We start from the raw sequence: 20,426 nt of genomic DNA on the forward strand, positions 1-20,426 counted from the left end.
CACGTACAAGTTTCAAGTTCACGATCTTCGCAATGACCGCTTAAATTCTCAGGCTTTCACGTAACCTAGTATGTATTATGAAACCTGGACTTCACTTTTACTTCCAGACTACTGAGAAAGTACATGATTTCGGTGAGTTTTTTCATCGACGTACAGCCTCCTGAGGGGTAGCGGAGGGGTATTTAAGGTAATAACATTCGCGCCGGCGCACAGTCACAGTACAGACAGCTCACAATGTGGAGGACTTGCGCGGTCTTTGCAATCATCGCCGCGTGCGTCGCGCTCCCCGCACAAGACACAGGCCCCACAATAAATGATACGGAAAGCATCGGCGAATGCCTCAAGAAAGAATCAACATCATGTTTAAAATATAAATTCTTCTCGTATCTAGACAAAGTGATCGGACAAAAGGAAACCTTCCCGTTATCAGATGGAGTTACAGTTGTAAGGGCTAATGATGCGCCCGTGGATTTCGGAGCGCCAAGATCGTTAGATCCGGTTTCAAGGTTGAAAAGATATTTGGAAACTCACGCTATTCGTGTTGAAGTCAAAGGTTCGGATGTCATCGACGCGGTTTCCAGTGCAGGACGTGCCTTTGAAGATACAGTGTCGAGTTTAACAGAAGACAATGATGTTACGGAAGAAGGAAGAGGGAAGAAGAAGAAAGCTGCTAAAATCTTCGGCCCGTTGATCGCCGCTGTGGTGTTGAAGATGATGGCTATATTGCCTTTGGCGCTAGGAGCGATTGCGTTGATAGCAGGGAAGGCGTTGTTAATAGGAAAACTGGCATTAGTCCTGTCCGCAGTTATAGGATTGAAGAAATTGCTATCACAACAGAAGCATGTGACATACGAGGTGATTGCTCATCCACATCATACATCCAGTCACACGTCGAGTCATGATTATGGCGGTGCGAGTGGCTACGGAGGTGATACTGGTGGTTACAGTAGCGGTGGAGGTCACGCAAGCGGATGGGGACGTTCCATAGAATCTCAAAGCTTGGCATATTCCGCGCAAAAACCTCAATAGCTCGCCCCAGTTCAATGACCTCGTTCCCGTGACGATTTCTCTACGACCTCTTCATGTTGAATTATTTATTGTTCGTTGTGTGAATGTGATGGATACATTTTATTTATTTTGACTGATTATTTAAGCTTTCAATTATCTGCCATTGATAGCGCAAGTCACTATTCTCTTCTTAGTATGCCTTATAGGCATTTTGTATTTATATTTATGTATTATATACGCCTAAGATTATGTAAAATTATATAATATTTGATTATGTATTATAGTAATAGCGTCTATATGGTTTCCTGGACCAGTACTTGGCTTTAATTTTTTAAGTACATTTTAAGTTTATTATATTAAGACTTATTTATTATTATGTAAAGCTACAATTATTTATGTATTATTTCTTATATACCTTTTCCACGGGTTGTATACGCAAAGATATATATATATATATATGTTAAATACTTTACTTTTTTTGTAAGTATTTTTGTTGCATTACTTAATGTTATTAAATTGTTCGCATTTTATTTTTTTGTTGTACAAATTGATGTTATTAAATTATTAATTCATGTTGTGCATTTTAATTGCGCTATCCATATGATAATTAACGTCATTAGTTTTTACCCATTTTAAAATTCCGAGAACAGATATTCGTGAAATTTGACACAGTTTATGTATGAGAAGAATGCACGAAGATAGTTTTAATTTAAAAAAAATTAAAAAAATCTTCATACTTCGAAAAATGAGAGACTAATCTTATTAATATTGTAAATGCGAAAGTTTAGATGGATGGATGTTTGTTAGAAGGTATCTCGACGGATCTTAATGAAGTTTGGCACACATGTAGAACATAGTCTGGAAGAACACATAGGCTACTTATGTAGTTACTTATGACGAAGTCTTTAATAACGCATACAATAAACAGTATTTATTTTATTAAAGTTCTACACAATTACAACATTCGACACTAAACACGATTATGACTAAAGATAGACATTACCAACATATATTTATGTTTATCTAGCTATAATCGTAGATAGCTCATATATATCCCACCGATGGGCTCGAAGCCTCCCCACGTTATAGGCCATAGTCAACCACGCTGGGCCAGTCTGGGTTGACTTCACACACAATTTTAAATTTTTTCGTGGTTTTCCTTCATCGTAAGAGCGTTGGATAAATTTACATAAGAAATTTTAAAATCCAAAGATATATCGGTATACGGCGGGGATTGAACCTGGACATTTAGTTAGGTCCAGTGCGTTCAAACGCATAACAAATAAGCCACCGATGATCTTTCTTACATTCTCTTTTTACTAAAATTGTCTACCTAACTACTTAGTTCATTTAATTTACCCAATTTCAATAAATTTGCATATAAACAGCGTCTAATTAACGTGCACTTGTTGTAAGATAGAGAGACTTGATAATCTGAAAGTAATTTTTACATGTTACCATTAATCTATATTCTAACACAACTTGATAAATGGTAAAGTTATAAAAGATAAGCCTACATCTATATAATTAATAAAACTAGAGTGTCTGTAGGTAACATAAAAAACCTATATTCTATGTTTTCCCTTCATTATAAAGCCGTAAATATTTTCTTGAAATTATCTTTACGAGTAGCTAGTTTTTAAAGAGTAAAATGGAAAGAGAAGTAAAATTGAGCGTAACATAATAAACCTTCTCCATAGTTTAGATACTTATCTAATTTCTACCAAGTTATTGATTAGCACTTAATAATAATTATCTTAATCAAAACGGATTTTTAGGCTAGAGTAAGAAGTAGACCTAGTCTGGTGGTCTGTCGTCTCTTCTGATGACGGAACTCGGCGACAGGAATCGCTTTAAACAATTCCGCTTAACAATAGATAGTTGCTATTATTAGTATTAAAACTGCCTTACTTAATTTCATGCTAATAATTTTGCTGTCAGCAATTACAGCGTTACTTATTTGTAACTTGGTGCGTCACTTTACGCTAACTTAAGTACAATATTGCTGGCCAACGTAAGTCGAATGGGAAATCTTAATGCATTATCTAGAAACTCGGCTTGTTTATCTGATAGCGGAGACATCCGGTGCAGTAAACTACATTCGCATTTAAAGTTAAAGCAATGTTTTTATACAATAACTACTAGGTTTAATTGATGTTTTTCTATTTTGTTTTTGGAACGAAGTTCCTTATCGCGCGTTGTGAAAGGGGGCTAGACGGAAAAAATTCTTACGAAAAGTTGTCACGACACTTTTTGCTATAGTAAGTATGTTAACGACGAATTAGCGCTACTTCACCATGGCAACGACGTGACAATATAAAACGAAAATTCATAGAAATAAAATGTACTTCTTGTGAAGACTTAAGTTTTTTATTCATAGAATAAACATTGGTTCCTTCACTAATTAATTGAAAGGAACTTCGTTCCATCCGGGTGTCCGTTGACACCTCTCAAGTTTTTTTTACTATACTATCTACCAGACTCTATTGTAAATCATGCTTAATCCAAGCTTATAAATATAATATGTATGTATTTCTAATAGCTCCATGATATATTTTGTAAGAAAGTTCAAGATCATTTCAAATGTAGAAAAAAAAAATGTTTTATGAATAAAGTCCCTAATTTTCGCAACAAGTTTTGAAGCTATATTCAAAATCTACTAGTCTTCTACTTATTTAAAAAAAAAATGGGACCCATCTGCAAGCACTTCCTATCGATTAAAATAATTTTTATCAAAATCGGACCACCAGGGGCGGAGATTCGCAGTAACACACATAAAAAAAAAACAGTCGAATTGATAACCTCCTTCTTTTTGAAGTCGACTAATAATTCTGTCTATCACAAAGGTTATCTTTATTTACAATCTCTAAATATATTTATTAATCGTTCCCATACATACACTTGAACTAAACAGAGCTTTCCTTATTTCCAGGTCGTCAGTTTGCCCTCTAGCTGTTAGAGAAAGGTAAGTTAGTGAAATCATCACATCCGTTTTATGGCATTTTATGAAAAGTAAAATTTACGACTTGTGTGGATCTCAAGTGTCAACTTGCGGTCATCAATTTATAGTCAGGTAGTTTATCATACCGTGGGTCTCCATTACATTTGTTATTCCTCTCTTTTCCTTTTTAAAAAAGATAGATTACAAGGTACCGATGTTTTGGCAGTGGGAGTCAATGGTTACGAACTCTCTTGTGACTCATACTATCTTTATACAGTTAGGTTAGTTTTTTTTTTAATTTGTTACATAGCAAATTATTCAGCTGCCCTCCGTACTAGTATAAAACTGTATTACGGCAGGGCAGTGCGGCCAGTTTAATGTGGGTAACTCTTACGAATAATATGGTTAATTTATGTTACGAAATAATTCAAAGTTCCAATAACATACAAGCCCAGAAATTATCTTTGAATCAATACTTCTTATAAAGGGAGTAATAAGTCCAGCAGTAGGCAGACAAGGGCTGACGATGATGATGATGATCACGATGATGAACACTACCTATACAATACACTATACTTATTCCCTTCCATGCGTATTATCAGCATAATTTTAAACTTCATAAAAACATAGGAATAAAAATTCCTATAATAAAAATAGGTAACTAGAACGCTATTCAAACTTTGTCGCGGTTCGCACTTCGGCAACATACGCTAGAAAAAAAAATTAGGTATCGTTGAAATAAAAAGAATTTAGGGGCCACGCTTTACGCACGTTATCCATCACCTGACTTCAACCAGTGAAGCTCACAAAAATCATAGAGTTTAATCTTGTACCTTACGTGACTTTCGTTCAAGTTGTGATCGCATAGAATAGAAAACGTTATATTCTTAAAGGAGGGCAGAAAAGCTGGGACATTACTCCACTATTTATGGTAGACTAAGAGAAATCATTAATTTCACTCCAGAGATGTACTTTAAAAAAAAATTAATTAGAGTATAACATAACGAATGTTTATCTTTAAAATTTTATTTGTCAAATTCAAGTCATTATCTTTTGATTTGTAACGTACATAATATGTAGCGTGTTACTTGAACCAATGAGTGAAACTTGGTAAAATAAAAAAAAAAACGGTTACGCCATCTTGTATACGAAACGAACAATAAAACAAACTCGTAGCGTATACCATACTGTGAGATTTAATGAACGAAACCATACTGAGATGTGTTGATTCTTTTCATTCATACACTTTTATTTCACACCAATGTGTGAACAGAATTATGTAAAAATGGTTACTAAATTCTGAGATTTATTCCACTGTTTCATATTTTTATTTCATAATATCACACTTATAAGATCAAGCGAAATTTAATGTTCTATTAGCTAGAATCTAATACGTTAATTTAGACTATATTTGATTCATTCATCAGAATAAGCGTATAAACTAAATAACTGATGTATAAAAAAATTCTTTCGTCAACTTATTAACAATAGCAGTACTGTAACCAATATAAAGTTCATTGTCGCGACGCCAGCGCTCGTTTCCTTTCACGGTGATACCTTGAACTTACTTCGACGTTCATTCATAAGCTTACCACGTATTCAAAAGTAAACAAAAACGACCATGAACGTAGTTTAACATATTTCTTGTAGATGGCGCTGTATTTCGTAATATCTTGAATTTTTTTACATTTGATTTTCTTAAAGTTTGAGAGATAGAGAAACAGGGGAAAGTAAATAGAAAGAAAATCTCTGCCATTTCTGCCAGTTTTCCTTTATTAAACTTCTCTTACATATAAAACCAAATACTGGGGGAAAATAACCTGTTAGCTGTTCTAGTGCACTAAGATTTCTACGTCGCCCTCTTTTTTTTACATTGAATTTTGGACGTTAAGGATCACAGGGTGTGAGACAGTGTAATTCGTAGATAATTGTTCTAACGCCGACCCTGCTGTGATAAATTTTCAATAATGACTTTTGTGGAATTTATTATTAAACTAATTAAAGTTTCACTACATATTTAAGAAAATTACTAGAAAGAAAAAATTCTAGTTGTCAAGTGCTAAAACATATTTGATTACAAGTGTATTAGCAAATCTATGAGAAATGTACTGATCTATCGTTCTTTTAATTTTAAGGTACATATATAGAAATTATCGTAAACTTTATAACAATTAGGACAGAATAAACTCTAAGCATACATTAAGTTTAAAATAATTAACCATACCACACGCAATAATTAGCCTTAACCTTACTAATATTTGAATACAAAAGTTTAGATGTTTGGACTGACATTTATTGGAAGGTCTTTCCACAACGGGAGGATCTCGCTGAAATTTGACATATAGAACATAGTCTGGAAAAACACATAGGCTACTAGTAAAGTTTTTTTTTATTCCGCGGTATCTGAGTCGCGATGACGAATAGTTTTGATATAAAGTGGAGTATAATTTAAGAACTTTTTTCAAATTATGCGTTAGTTTTAAATATTAGTTATTTATACTGTGGTTTACTAAAGGATGATGACTTGTATGAATTGGATATTTTACCTTATCAGTATGCATGAGTCGAGTTAACCGTTGACTTGGTAGTTAAGTTAGGCGCGGCTAATCTGGTTTATTGTAGGTTACCGTGTTTTGTTAGGAATTTCTATAAGTAACACAAAATGTATTTGGTTTTTTTTTCACATTAAAAATAATGAATTGAAAATGATAACTTTGTACCTAATTCTTTAGAAGTCCATGTTTATTCCTCTTTTTTTTTGCATTGCCTTTGTTGACGTCAATATAGGAAGCTGTATTTTCGAAGTTTAACTTCATTAAGAAGAAATTTCGATCTCGCTTTACTTGTGAACATATCCAAGGTTAAACGTCAATGGCTTACACAAATTTTACTCCAAACTTCAGACGCTTTAAGTTCGCAATAATTAATGTAATTTTTTTATTGATAAAAAATACCTTTGTTATTTTCGTAATTTGTTTGATAAATATTTTTGGAACGAAGTTCCTTATCGCGCGTTGTGAAAGGGGGCTAGACGGAAAAATTCTTACGAAAAGTTGTCACGACACTTTTGCTATAGTAAGTATGTTAACGACGAATGAGCGCTACTTCACCATGGCAACGACGTGACAATATAAAACGAAAATTCATAGAAATAAAATGTACTTCTTGTGAAGACTTAAGTTTTTTATTCATAGAATAAACATTGGTTCTTTCACTAATTAATCGAAAGGAACTTCGTTCCATCCGGGTGTCCCTTGACACCTCTCAAATTTTTTTTTTTTTTATTTAATTTACAGACCGCGATGGTCATTTCATTTCTTGTACACTACATTTCGTTTCGGGAACCCTGGTATATAAAGAAGTGAACCTGAGCTAAGCTAAGCGATTGAGGTTTATCACTTTTGTAAATATATTAAATGGGAACGCATACCTAGACCTACGGCCTTGCATCTAGGTCACACTTAGTATGATGCAACGAAAGGCCTTAAACGAAGAATTCACTTTCTCACATTCTCAAACCTATATTGTATTGAAAATTCACAATCGAATAAAGAATAGCATCGAATTATCGAGTACTCTTTTAATATAAGATTATTATTAGAGATTGTAAATATTCTAAATTCAAAATTTTATTTCGTTCCTTAAAATGTAAATACACTTAGTAATCTTACTAATATTATAAATGCGAATGTTTTGTTGAATGGATATTTGTTTGAAGGTATTTTCGGAACGGCTCAATGGATCATGGTGAAATTTGACACAGATGTAGAACATAGTTTGGAAGAACACATAGGCTACTAATTATGTTTTTTTTTTAATTCCACGCACAAGAAGTCGCGGATGACAGCTAGTATTAAAATATTATCCACAATTAAACATAAATCTAGAAATTGCTAGACGCATTTTTATATTGAGAATGTAAAATATTTTATGTTTTTCACATAGAATTTATTATCATCTGGCGGCAATGATATTGAACTGTGGGAATAGCATGAATATTTGTAACAATCGTATCGACATCGAGATTATTATTTTTTTTAACTTAGTAAGATGGCGAAAGCTTCTTGACCTTTGGCAGGTGAAAACTTTCTCGCCTTTGGCTGTTCATTACGATTGACACTTGACCTTATAATATGTTCATGAGCGCAAGAATTTCTCTTAGAATCGTATACAATTTCGCGATTAATAGCGATGCATATTATTCGTTTTATGTTAATACTAGCTGTCGCCCGCGACACCGTACGCATGGTGAATAAATATAAAGTAGCTTATGTACTCTTCCAGACTATATTCTATATTTTATCAAATTTCATAGAGATCCGTTAGCCGTTTTGGAGATATCTTCCTTATCTCGTAGGATATCTTCAAACATCCATCCATACATCCACCCACCGATTTAAACATTCGTATTTATAATGTAAGTAGGATTTATCACTTTTGCGGTCTCTATCTTGATTAAATCGTATTAAAATGAGGTAAGTTTTATTTATGTAACATTTTGTAAACCATATTCCAAAACCTATAGTAAGTAGGCAATTATTTTTTTTCAGAGTTATTGATCTTTCCATGTAACACTTTAATTAGGCAGCTGTAATAAATGTAGAGTCCCTTATTTGTTAACAAATTGAAATCTGCACTAAGGAATTGTTTAATTGATCAATAAATTTCTCTGAGTATGGAAATAAGATTTCAAAATAGTTATAACTTTTCTTATGTACATTTTATTTCAAGTTACATATTTACCGCCAATTAAGGTTTCACGGTAGAAGTCAAACGAAACGAAAACGAAAAAAAAAACAAAGATTTTTTTTTTAAATATGTATTTTTTGATATTTAAATGACTTTAGTTATTATGTTAATTTAATAAAAAATATAATTTATGAATGTTTATTGATATATGAATTATTTATAATAGTTAATTTGAAAAGTGAAAGCGAAGTTATAAATTGGAAGAGCATCACCATTTAATATACATATATATAATAAATATTTATATAAATACATAATAGCGCATAAATATTTTATATTGATAAATGAAGATGCAAAAAAAATATTTTACATAAATAATCGTACGAAGCATATTTACAAAAGGCATAAATAATAATGAAATCAAAACAAAAAACAAGTGAATGTAAAAACAAAAACAGATCTAACAAAAATTAAAGCTAATAAAAAAAACTTAAAATAATTAACATTTTGTACTAAATAATAAAACAGGTACAATGTAGTAATTAAGCTTTTGATGATGCAGAAGAACAGTTAAGTTACAGTTTCGTTAAATAATTTAAATAAATTATTAAATAACAATAAATTAATTCTCAACGTTTGAGGTCCGTTAGACTTAGTACCTAATAATTTGGAATGTCTTAGGTTTAGTTGGAGTAAGCACTGTAGGCTAGATTCTGTGCATCTTGAGACGACCTTCCCCAACCGCCATGACCGCTGCCATGACTGAAGTGTTCATCATGATGGGGATGGGCAACCACTTCGTAGCTCTCGTGATGTTCGTTCTTAGACAACAGTTTCTTAAGTAACAGAAGAGCGGATGCAAGTAACGCTGCTTTAGCCAGCATTAACCCCTTGACTGCCGCAAAGGCGATGATGCCGAGGAAGAGTGGGATAAGAGATTGGATTTTTAACTGCAGAAGGGCAAAGATGGGAAGGAGCTGTTTCAACTTCTTCTTCTTACCACGGCCTGAAAGAAGGACAAAATTACGTTACTTTAAAAAAATATAAAAGAATAGCAGTAGCCCGGGACTTCGTTCTCACGGCATTAAATTTAGCCAATGTCACCCAGGTATAGTGTAACTTCCCAACAATGAAAAAAAAAAATTGAGAAATGGGAATATCGACATAGACTAGAAGCTACGACCAAACCAAACCACTCTTACAACCATTAAGTGGACAAAAAGCAGACCCTTGGTACTCCGTTGTAATCCCTAATGTTTGTTGATTTGGTATTCAAATGAACACTGAAGGACTGTTTAAATAACCATCAATTAAATGAGAGTGGCTTTAACATACATACTTTTATAACCTATGTAAACTTAAAATCATTCAAGGAGATTTATAAATGATTTGTAAAAAAAAACTCTTTAGTGAAGATGCAAATTAAATAAAAAAGTAGAATAAAAGAAAGTTATTTTAAGTTAACATTGTCAAGATTTAATTCAAAAGCGATACGTATAGTCGACTTGTTAATTTCTAATTCCGATTACTAATTTGAATATAAGAAAATGCAATTCGAATTTCAAAAGACAAACGTCAACTGAAATTTAAACAGATCAATTGAAATTCACAATGTTACGTCCAGTTTGCATAACAACCTCGTTTATCTAGAAAGCTGCATCGATTACCGAGCGTTACAATTCGAAAGCTTTCCAAGCCTACCATATTTCGTCTGAGATATCGCCTCAAGCGACTTTTACCTACTACAGAAAGAGCGGAAATCTCAAACTAGTTACATAGTCCCACATAGAGCAAAAACTAGATGTAGGTACCGCTTTCGACTATAATGAGTCGTGTTAATAGGTTAGAGAAACCCTCATGATTAGATTTCTATATACATCTTCTAGTCTTGATTACTGATATGAACTTTGTATAAGAAAATCTCAGAATTTCTTAACATTGTTTAACATGCAATGTACATTTAAGTCCAGTCAAAGAATTTAATTCCCTTCCCACTTAGAATCTAATATCATACAGCAAACTATCATCAGAACTATAATTTAGGTTGTAAGGATAGGTTGATATGATTAGTTTTCGACCTAATTGTGAGCGTTTAAATACAGTTTGCAGAAATGGGTAGGAAATAAATTTCCCCTACTGTTCAAATTAAATTACAATGAAAAAGAACTTTCTATTTTAAAGGTTTATGTGGCAGGTTGAAGTGTTAATATTCAACGTGGGTGTTATGACCATCAGAAATAATATACAAGTGCGTTTACATAATGCTGGCAGTTAACATTTAGTGTATAGTTGAGGACGTTTATTTGCGTTTCTGAGAAAATGGGGTCGAAAATTAGTCCATACCAAAAACCATACTTCCGCAGAGGATAATCGGCCCAAATGGGAAGTGAACTACGCTTTGACTTTTAAAAATCAAATTTCTAGCAAATGTAAGTTGAATTTTAATATTATTTTATAACTGATAATACAACCATAGGTTGGATTCAAAACTATTTCATCTCAGTCCATACATTTTTCTATGATCGATCGGCACTAAGTTAATCTACGAGTGTACACTATATTTAACTTGATTTTACAATCGAATCCACTATAATCATACCATTATTGATTAGATATTGGTGTACATCAATATAGCAACGCTTATCAAGATATAATGAATCAGTTTTACTTTGCTGTGTAATTTTACAATGGACTTTTTATCAAAACTTTATTCTGATATTTTTTGTGTATTAAACTAGGAGTTATCGTTGGTTTCTGCTACCAAAATCTTTATATAAATCATATCTTTCATTCCTGTTTTTATCTTTCACAGAAAACAGATACAAACATTTTTTAAACGGAGATTTTTGTCTCAGAAATCCACGGTAATAAATTTTTACTACCTATTATTTAGTTTCAATTGTCCCGATGTTTGTCATCAAATTAAAAAAAAAATTGATTCACTTCCCGATTACTGAATGAACTGGAATTTTGCGTACATTTATAAATCGAGTGATAACGTAATATTAGTATGATATAGTTCTATCTGACAATGGAGCTGGAAGATGGAGCTTTACATTCTATTTGAAAACAAAAGAGATAACAATCTTTTCTAATGTAAATAACAAGATAATCAAATAATAAAGAACTCTATGTCATCTATCAAGCTAGCATTTAATAAAATTTTCACTTAAGAAAACTAACCTGTTTTTTTTTCACAAAACATTAACTTGATTGACGGATTTGTGCTAAAAGATAACGTAATAAAATATTACGTAATTAAAAATGCGATAGTAAAAACAAAGAAACATTTTATAAAGTGTGTTACAGATAAGAATGAATTAAATGTTCACTTTCATTTTGTTTACATTATCTAGCTAACCGTAGGTTTTCACTGCCGAAACACTTGCAGAAACATTTTTGATATCTCTGTTCTTTCAAAGAGTTAGTATTACCCATATGTCCGATGTAATTAGTATACATACTATACAAAATGTATCAGTGAATTTTAAATATGTTTCCATTTAATATGTATGCTGTTGGCGTGATTAAATAAATAAATAAATAAAGAGATGAAAATGGATGGATGTTTTTCTAAGTGTGTTTTTTGACAGTGTAAAGTTAAATAACAATCTTAGCTACACTCTTATTGTTTCGTAATAAAATTAATTGATTATTAAAAAAAAGAAAGTCGCTGTATTCTAACGGATAATGAGTTACTCTAAGAATTATATCCAATTAAAAGCGCCAAAGATGACTTTCACGATCGTGTTAAACTAATTCAGTGAACATAAATAATTATAATTAATTGAAACTCTACTTGATAAAAATCTAGTAATGCAATAGAGTGCGAAAAACATTAAACTTTATAGACAGGACAATACGAATCAAAACCTAATTCATTCCTTGTTACAATTTGTCTAGTTTGAAATACATTTAAAGTATCCTATCCTGCCCTTATCCTTATAGAGGGTCGGCTCAGTATACATCTCTATCAGCCATCTTATCTTAATTTTATGAATTTTGACGTACATTTAAAGTATACATATATAATTAAAATGTTTGTATTGAAAAGTTTTTTTATGTCCGCTCTATAACTTTTTAATTTGAACCTCTTTGTAAAGAACACTTAATGGATGTCTGGGGAATATACATTGTCCTATAGCTAGAAATAATTTAAAATCTTAAGGAGTCTAAATACTTAAGGAGAGCATTTGTTAAAATGATTTAAAAAAATACGAAGAATTTGAGAATTACGGAATGTATATAAAATTATTCAATCTGCAAATAGTGATCTAAAATAATTATACTATTTTTGGACTATTAAAAATTAGACGTAAAATTCTTCAAATGTTTGTAGTTAAAGGATGCTCAAAGCTGTGTATGTATAGACAAAAATAACTAGAAATATTTACAGCATTCTATAAAAATCTATAATTAATTCAGTATAAAAATTATAGGTCGCTGAGCTAATGCTTAAGCCTAAAACACATTTAAAATGATAGATTTAGTTATGAAAGTCTAGTTCATTTATCAAGGCATTTTGTTTAATTTGCGCTGTGATTTAGATAATATCGTGCTAAGTGTAAAGTGTGTATAATCGTGTAAAGAGATAAATTAGTAGACAAAATTTCCTACAAGACTGTTTTTAGACGTTGAATAAAATATTTATAAAAATCTCGATAACTGACCTTCCTCAAGTGACCTCTTCACGTCTTCGACCGCTCCCTTCGGTACTCTCAATTGTATGACATGGTTTTCGAAAAAGTCAAGGGCGGTGTCTATAAGTCTGCCCTCTACTTGATTCTCTCTGGCCCTTGGTTCCTCGGATAAGGGTTCAAATGACCGCGCCGACCTTGAAGATCCAGTTCCAATTAGGCTGATCCCATCAGTGATGCTTACTTCTCTAGCCGCTGCCAAATTCTCGGCGTATTTGAGTGCTCGTTCCTGTTATGGAAAATTTAATTAATATATTTTAGTCTATGTTATAAATGTACAACTTATTCTATAGATGTGTTGCAGAAAAATTTATTTAATTTTTTTTTTATAATGATAGTTACACTTTGAATAGTGTAATTGTTTTTAGAAATTAAGTACGTTACAATGGTCTACAAAACCATTTAAAAACATGTTACATGCACTTTGTTCCGATTTGTAGGTCAAAAGCTACTTATTCCGGACAATGGATCCATTGTTAAACACTTCACTATCACACACCTTGAGGCACAAAGAAACATCTTCTTCGGCACAATTCTTCACCACACCGATGACTGAACCAACGACATCTTCATCACCGGTCGGTTTCGCGGCTGTCACACCTAAACACACGAGTGCTAGAAGGATCGCCTTCATTGTATCTATTCCGTAGCGATGTTACAGAGTGTAAAGCCTGGAGTGTTCGATGTTGTTTTTATTGGACGTATCCCCACTGCGGATCTGTTCCCGCCGAATTGCGTACGCGCGTAGAGTACTGAAGGGAGAGGTGTATGCAGTACAATTGTAGAGTACGCACGACTACGACTACATTATTGCTCTATGCATGATACGATAAACAATGTTTGAACACTGGATTTAATTTTAATTAAAATTAAAACATTTCTTGTTGTGATTTTAAAAATTAGTATTTTAGTTTATATATTCTAGAATAAAACTTAGAACACTTTCGTGTTAGGGGAAAGTTTTGTTTTAGAAATAAGATTTTAATGATTTCATTTTATAATCATGAAAGTATAACATGAGCTAGATTAGAATAGTTCAATTTATAAAATGCACGAATATTTGTGACAATCGCCATCGTATCATCATCGTCGATTATATCAAAATTAGTATGAGATTTTGGTGTATTCCACCCTATAAGGGTGTTGAACGAATTTTAATTTATTTGTTATAACATTATCCTGGAGGTGTTTGCGAATCGCGTGGATAGCCCATTGTGGAAGCACTGAGTTAATGCCCATTTGCTGTTATAAAATATATTGTATGCATAAGTTACTGTTTTAGATATAAGTTATTACTAACATAGTTTTAAGTAAAAAACTGTACTAACAATTAATGGATGTCTATCTGAAATAAATAAATTATTATTATTATTTTATAAATTTTGTCGATGACGATACGATGGAAATTGTCACCAATAATCGTGCTAGGTCCCACTGAATTTATTATAAATATTGTATTGTCAGCAAAGTGTTGCACATTTAAATATTTTCAGAATAGTACGGAAGATTTTAAATATTATGATGTACTAAGTACGCATGTTTGTCGATATGTTTATTAGGTAGAGTTATGTACTCTAACTGTATTGTATATAAAATATAGTTAGACAATGTTTAGTTCAACACGTGTTTTAACCCTTTGAAGCACTGTCTAAGTTCTAGATACGTAAGGCCCTAAGGATATAATTAGTCAACGAATTGTAAAAATTTTGACACCGTACCATTTTTTGGCTGTTACATCACTATTTGGCTTGAAAAGGCATTTACAACTTCACCTAATTTGAGGTGGCTTGGCATGACAGAGCCGGCGCCCTATTTGTATTCTACATTATTTATATTTTATACAAAAATGGTCTTATTAGGAGGTAATTCAGGTACAATGCAACTTTACTAAAGTCTAAGCAACATTCATATATAAATGCAAATCCGTTCCGATGTGAAATGCACCGCCAACTAGTGAAATTACACTAACTAGACTAGGTTGATGCCTCAAGGCTTTAAACTTAATGACGCAGGATTTAATTTTCAATTACTATAATTTCCATATTATAAATATCTTGTTTAGTAAGTTTGTAAAAGACGTTTGTATCTTTTTACAGATGTTTCGGCACTGTTTGGTTAATAAAGTTAAATGACACAATTTTTTTACAACATAAAAATCTTAAAACTCTATAATGAATTATGTTATCATAAGTTTTCACAGTTCAAGACACCGGATATATAGACGTGAGTGTTTTAGCCGTTTCTATATAAGTTAGTTCAAGACTCGTATTAAATTATATAGACATCCGTATCATTACTCAGGAATTCGCCGAAATAGCGAAGTGACCGCTGCTCATAGACATCCGCATTTGTAGATGTGTTGCCTACCTTTAATCAACAGAGGAAGTAACGTACAGAAAGAGGATATTTCGCCTAAGTGACCCTTAACCCTCCAAATCTATTCTTCCCTTCTTTCCTTTTTATAAAATGGGACTAAAATTAGGCCTCCGATATGTACACTTATCAGACTGTACGCGGAATTATTTCCATTTCATCCCTGTCTTCTGTGTGGTCTTGGTATTGCATCGGTGGACCCATTCGTGCAACTGATGTTTTTTGCGGGCTCTACCACTATTAACTCTCAGTGACATTGATACTATCCAGTTTAGATCCGGTATATTTTACGTCATTATGCAATCTTACGCATATGTCTATCTTTTTGATTAAATTAAATCGCGTATAATAACCGTAACGTTATGGCTGGATTAATGTTAGCGAGAATAGTTTCTTTGTTTTACGTTTGCGTGAAAATTGTTTAAACTGATTATAATCTTTTGCAAATAAATTCAAATTATATCTTACTTCTTACTAATATTGTAAATAAGAGAAAGTTTACATGTATGGTTGGATGGATGTTTGTTAGAAGTTATCTCCGGAACGGCTCAACGGATCCTGATGAAAGGCACAGATGTAAAACATAGTCTGGAACACATAGGTTACTTATTCCGTTATTGTTTTAACTCCGCGCGGACGGAGTCGAGGGCGACAGGTAGCATTATTATAATTATCATTATTTATAGAACGAATGGTTTAAAGTTCTATATTAATTCTTATTTTGTTAAGAAACATAGCGATGTTTCGTGATAGATACTCAATCTATAATAAAAAAATATAATAATATAAGTATTATATAACTGATTGAAAAACGTAAAAACAAAAGTAATTTGAGACCTACCACGCTTTGTAGACATATATGTTCCTAGACTGTGACCCTAAAATTTAAATCTGCTTAGTAAAAAATTTATTTAAACCTAATCTATAAAAGGTAGTTGCAGTTGTTAAAATAAGCAATTCAAAGTCTGTTTTTTCGTAAATCCGTATTTGTTCTGGGTGATCTACGAAACGGCTGGATCGATTTTGTCGGGACTAGGACTGGAAGGTAGCTGATGTGTGGGGGAGTAACACACCGTAGGTTTCTGAGTACAAAATTCCCGTTGAAAACATATTGTCATCTCTTTGTTTGTCAATGATATGGAAAAAAGGGACAATGTGTTTGATAGAGGAAATTTTGGTCTCAGAAACCAACAGTTACAATTTTTTAATTTTGCGCTGACGAAGTCGCGGGCCACTGCTAGTGTCAAGTGTCAACAGTAGAGTTCTACGGTGTCATTAACATATTCACGAATCCACTTATTCTCAAGTCACGAGTTTTTTACACTCAAGTAAAGAACTAAGCATGTGTTATATACTTAATTGTTTAGTTTCTAATGTTATATAACTTGCGTGAATTCGCATCGTAACACGTTTTACGGCTAACAAATTTCTATTTTAGTTTTGCTAAGTCATCGTATATGAGTTTTACAATGCATTTATTTTTTATATATAAACTCATTTCTTTTTATATCTAGTTATATACTAGCAGTAGCCCGCGACTCCGTCCGCACGAATTAAAAAAAAATATAAATATAACCTATGTCACCTGGGTATAGTGTAACTTCCCAACACTGAAGGAAATTTTCAAACTGGATCAATAGTTAAGGAGCCAATTCTATGCAAGGATACAAAGAAACAGTTAAATCTTTCTTCTACATAATATTAGTATAGATTAGTAGAAAATAAAAGAACAAGCTTCATATGACCATAATAGGACATACGTTTAATATAAAAAAAACTTACAAATTAAATACCTCAATAGCCTAAGACTTTGGGATACAGCAAGTAAAGTATACGGTCATGAATTCTAAATCGCCATTCGACTATTCTTGTCAATCTTAAGAAACATGTTTTAAAATTATTTACATAATCCTAAAATAAAAAACTATAAATTATAGTGCTATGACTTATAATTATATAAAACGTACTTAAATGGACAGACAGAATGGCACGTCCATATTTGTATCAATTAATTTATAAACACAAACGAGTTAACACTGCCGAAACATGTATCAAAACATCTTACCATCTCTCTCCTTTACTATGAAAACAACAGATAGCAATCTGTAAAAGTTGTTTCATAAATGGAATCTGTAATAATCTTTGTAGGCTCGTTAGTTACCGCTTGTGGCGATAATTATATTAAGCTTTTTCATTTAATTAAAGGTTTGATAGAAACTTGTTTTCAACGATTGGATTTCTTTCATAATAACAAATTCGTGACCTTATTTTTTTCTCTAACTCTTATTATAGTGAATAATTTATTAGAATTATAGTTCGGTAGTTTGTGCTCAGATTATATTTTTACAAGGTAAACGAAATTAATAATCTTAAACAAGTGAAATTTAAATCAATCCCTTTTTATTAACGTACTAGGTGTCTCTCGCGATTCCGTCCGTCCGTTCTTCCAGACTATGTTCACATCTGTGCCAAATTTCGTCAAGATCCGTTGAGCCGTTTCGGATATACCTTCAAACAAACACCCATCCATCCATCTAAACATTCGCATTTATAATATTAGTATGATAGAAATGCCTAAACGCATACTTATCTCTCTGGGAAAAATAGAATTAAATCAGACTTGAATCTATCTTACCACATTTCCCTCGTATTTTACTAAGCTTTGCCCGGGACTTCGTACGCGTGAAATAAAAAATATAGGAATAATATACTTAGTCAATGTAGGTTTTTGATACGAAAATATTCTTTAACAATATTGTTATCTCTTTTGTCAAAGGATGACGATATGTTTCATACATTGACTAGCTTTTACCCGCGACTCCGTTCGCGCGGAATAAAAAATAGAAAACGGGGTAAAAATTATCCTATGTCCGTTTCCTGGTTCTAAGCTACCTGCCCACCAATTTTCAGTCAAATCGATTCAGCCGTTCTTGAGTTATAAATAGTGTAACTAACACGACTTACTTTTATATATATAGATAGATTTTGGTTTCAGAAACTAACGTTTAGTTTTCTAATGGCAAAAGAATTTTTGAAATCGGTTCAGTAAAATTAGAGTTTAACTAGATTCACTTTATAAAAAAAAAAACATTCTTAACAGATTCAGAATGTTCTTAATATAAGAAAAATCAATATAGTATTGTTTTCGCTTGATTCACTTAGTAAAAAATATTACGGAATACCACAAGTCTTACTTAATAAGTTCCAACGTAATTTTAATATTGCATCCGTTAAATACTTTCTTCATAATATGAACGATATGATCACGCAAAATGTCGTTCGTTCGATAATTTAGCGAGTAATAAAAAAAAACTTTCATTCGTATACTACAATTAGCAACACATCTGGTCCACGTTATAAAGTAATAAATTTGATCGAACCGTGAGAAGACGTTAACGAATTCACCGGAAGTTATTATTACGCGTATCGCGAAGTTTCCAGTTCCGGTATTAAATTGTACAAGAAATATTAGACTAAGCTAAGAACTTTTTATTGAGTAAATGGATATATAGGACAATGAAAGGGTCATTATGATTGTGTTAGGTTGCATTAACACAATTTTAAAATTAAACAAACCATTTGTAACAATCATCTCCTTGCCTTTTTTATATAGGATCAAAAAAATACTCTCTACGTACTCTATTCTAGTATGCTCTTGTACATATTCCATCTATAATCTCATATAGTAATATTTGTACTATTTATATAAGGGTTTTATAACAAAACCGTGAGATCTCTGACAATTCCCGTGTTCAAACTAAATGTAAAATTACGTTTCAATTGTTTCCGGACGACCTACAAAACGCAAACCGACTATTTCCACGTTAACGTTACGATTTTCCCTCACGCGCATCGCATCGTACAACGAATACATATCATCTTATTGTACGATTTGTATTATACTATTCGACATTGCAATACAAAATTGCCTATTATAGAATGAACGCTAAAGAAAGTGAACGTTAAATAGGTATATATTTGTAGGAGTATGACAATTATTTACCATTTGCAAGTTCGTTTCTTTGAAGATAACATGTGTCATGTTTCTGTCCTACGGAGGCTCGGCACAGTATGTACTACTCTTCCATATATCTCTATTAGTTGTCTTATTTGAAATCAGTCCCGAATATCCTCTTTCATATAACCTATTCTTATCTTCTTCGGTTTTTCTCTACCAAAATAGCCTTTGTTTACCCTTGTTGTGGGCTTTTAAAAACGTAGTCCTTAGTAGGACATTTAAGAAAATAATCCTTATTCTATTTTTTTATTCAAAATGTATATCTATTAAATGTGAATGTTTGGATGGATGGATGATGTTTTTAGAAGGTATCTGCAGAACGGCTCTGTAGAACATAGTCTGGAATATTGACAACAACATTAATAATGACATAGGCTACTAATTTAAAAAAAATTAATTCCGCGCGGAATGTGTCGCGTGCAACATCTAGTACGACCAAACACTATACACTTAGTAACGACAACACTGTGGACTTCGTGAATTCTGAAATGTCACCAAAAAAAAAATGTCGCAGTAATTATAAATATAAGTGAGCATTTTTTGTATGTTTTTTTAAATACTTAAAAATGAAAACAATATTATTCATATTTTAATATGCAAAGATTATAATGTTCTTCGTATAATTGATTTATTCGGATATAAATTGTAAATAAGTAATACCAATTATGTGATGTCAATGACCCCAATAGCCAGATCCAAT

At 32.2% G+C, this 20,426-nt stretch overlaps 2 protein-coding genes across 2 annotated transcripts; one reads left to right on the forward strand and one right to left on the reverse strand.

Annotated features, from left to right (window-relative positions):
* Positions 1-215: 215 nt before the first annotated feature.
* LOC106708340 lies at positions 216-1,267 on the forward strand. Its single transcript, XM_014499825.2, has one exon. It carries the CDS (start codon positions 235-237, stop codon positions 1,027-1,029), a length of 795 nt encoding a protein of 264 aa, XP_014355311.2. The 5' UTR covers positions 216-234; the 3' UTR covers positions 1,030-1,267.
* Positions 1,268-9,246: 7,979 nt separating this feature from the next.
* On the reverse strand, positions 9,247-14,012 carry LOC106708266. The gene is made up of 3 exons (XM_014499749.2): positions 13,835-14,012; positions 13,309-13,564; positions 9,247-9,644 (listed from the first exon to the last, which is right to left on the reverse strand). Exons 1-3 carry the CDS (start codon positions 13,967-13,969, stop codon positions 9,322-9,324), a joined length of 714 nt encoding a protein of 237 aa, XP_014355235.1. The 5' UTR covers positions 13,970-14,012; the 3' UTR covers positions 9,247-9,321.
* Between the last annotated feature and the right edge of the window lie 6,414 nt (positions 14,013-20,426).

This window comes from Papilio machaon, chromosome 24 (assembly GCF_912999745.1).
Source record: "Papilio machaon chromosome 24, ilPapMach1.1, whole genome shotgun sequence".
NCBI classification, from domain to species: domain Eukaryota; kingdom Metazoa; phylum Arthropoda; class Insecta; order Lepidoptera; family Papilionidae; genus Papilio; species Papilio machaon.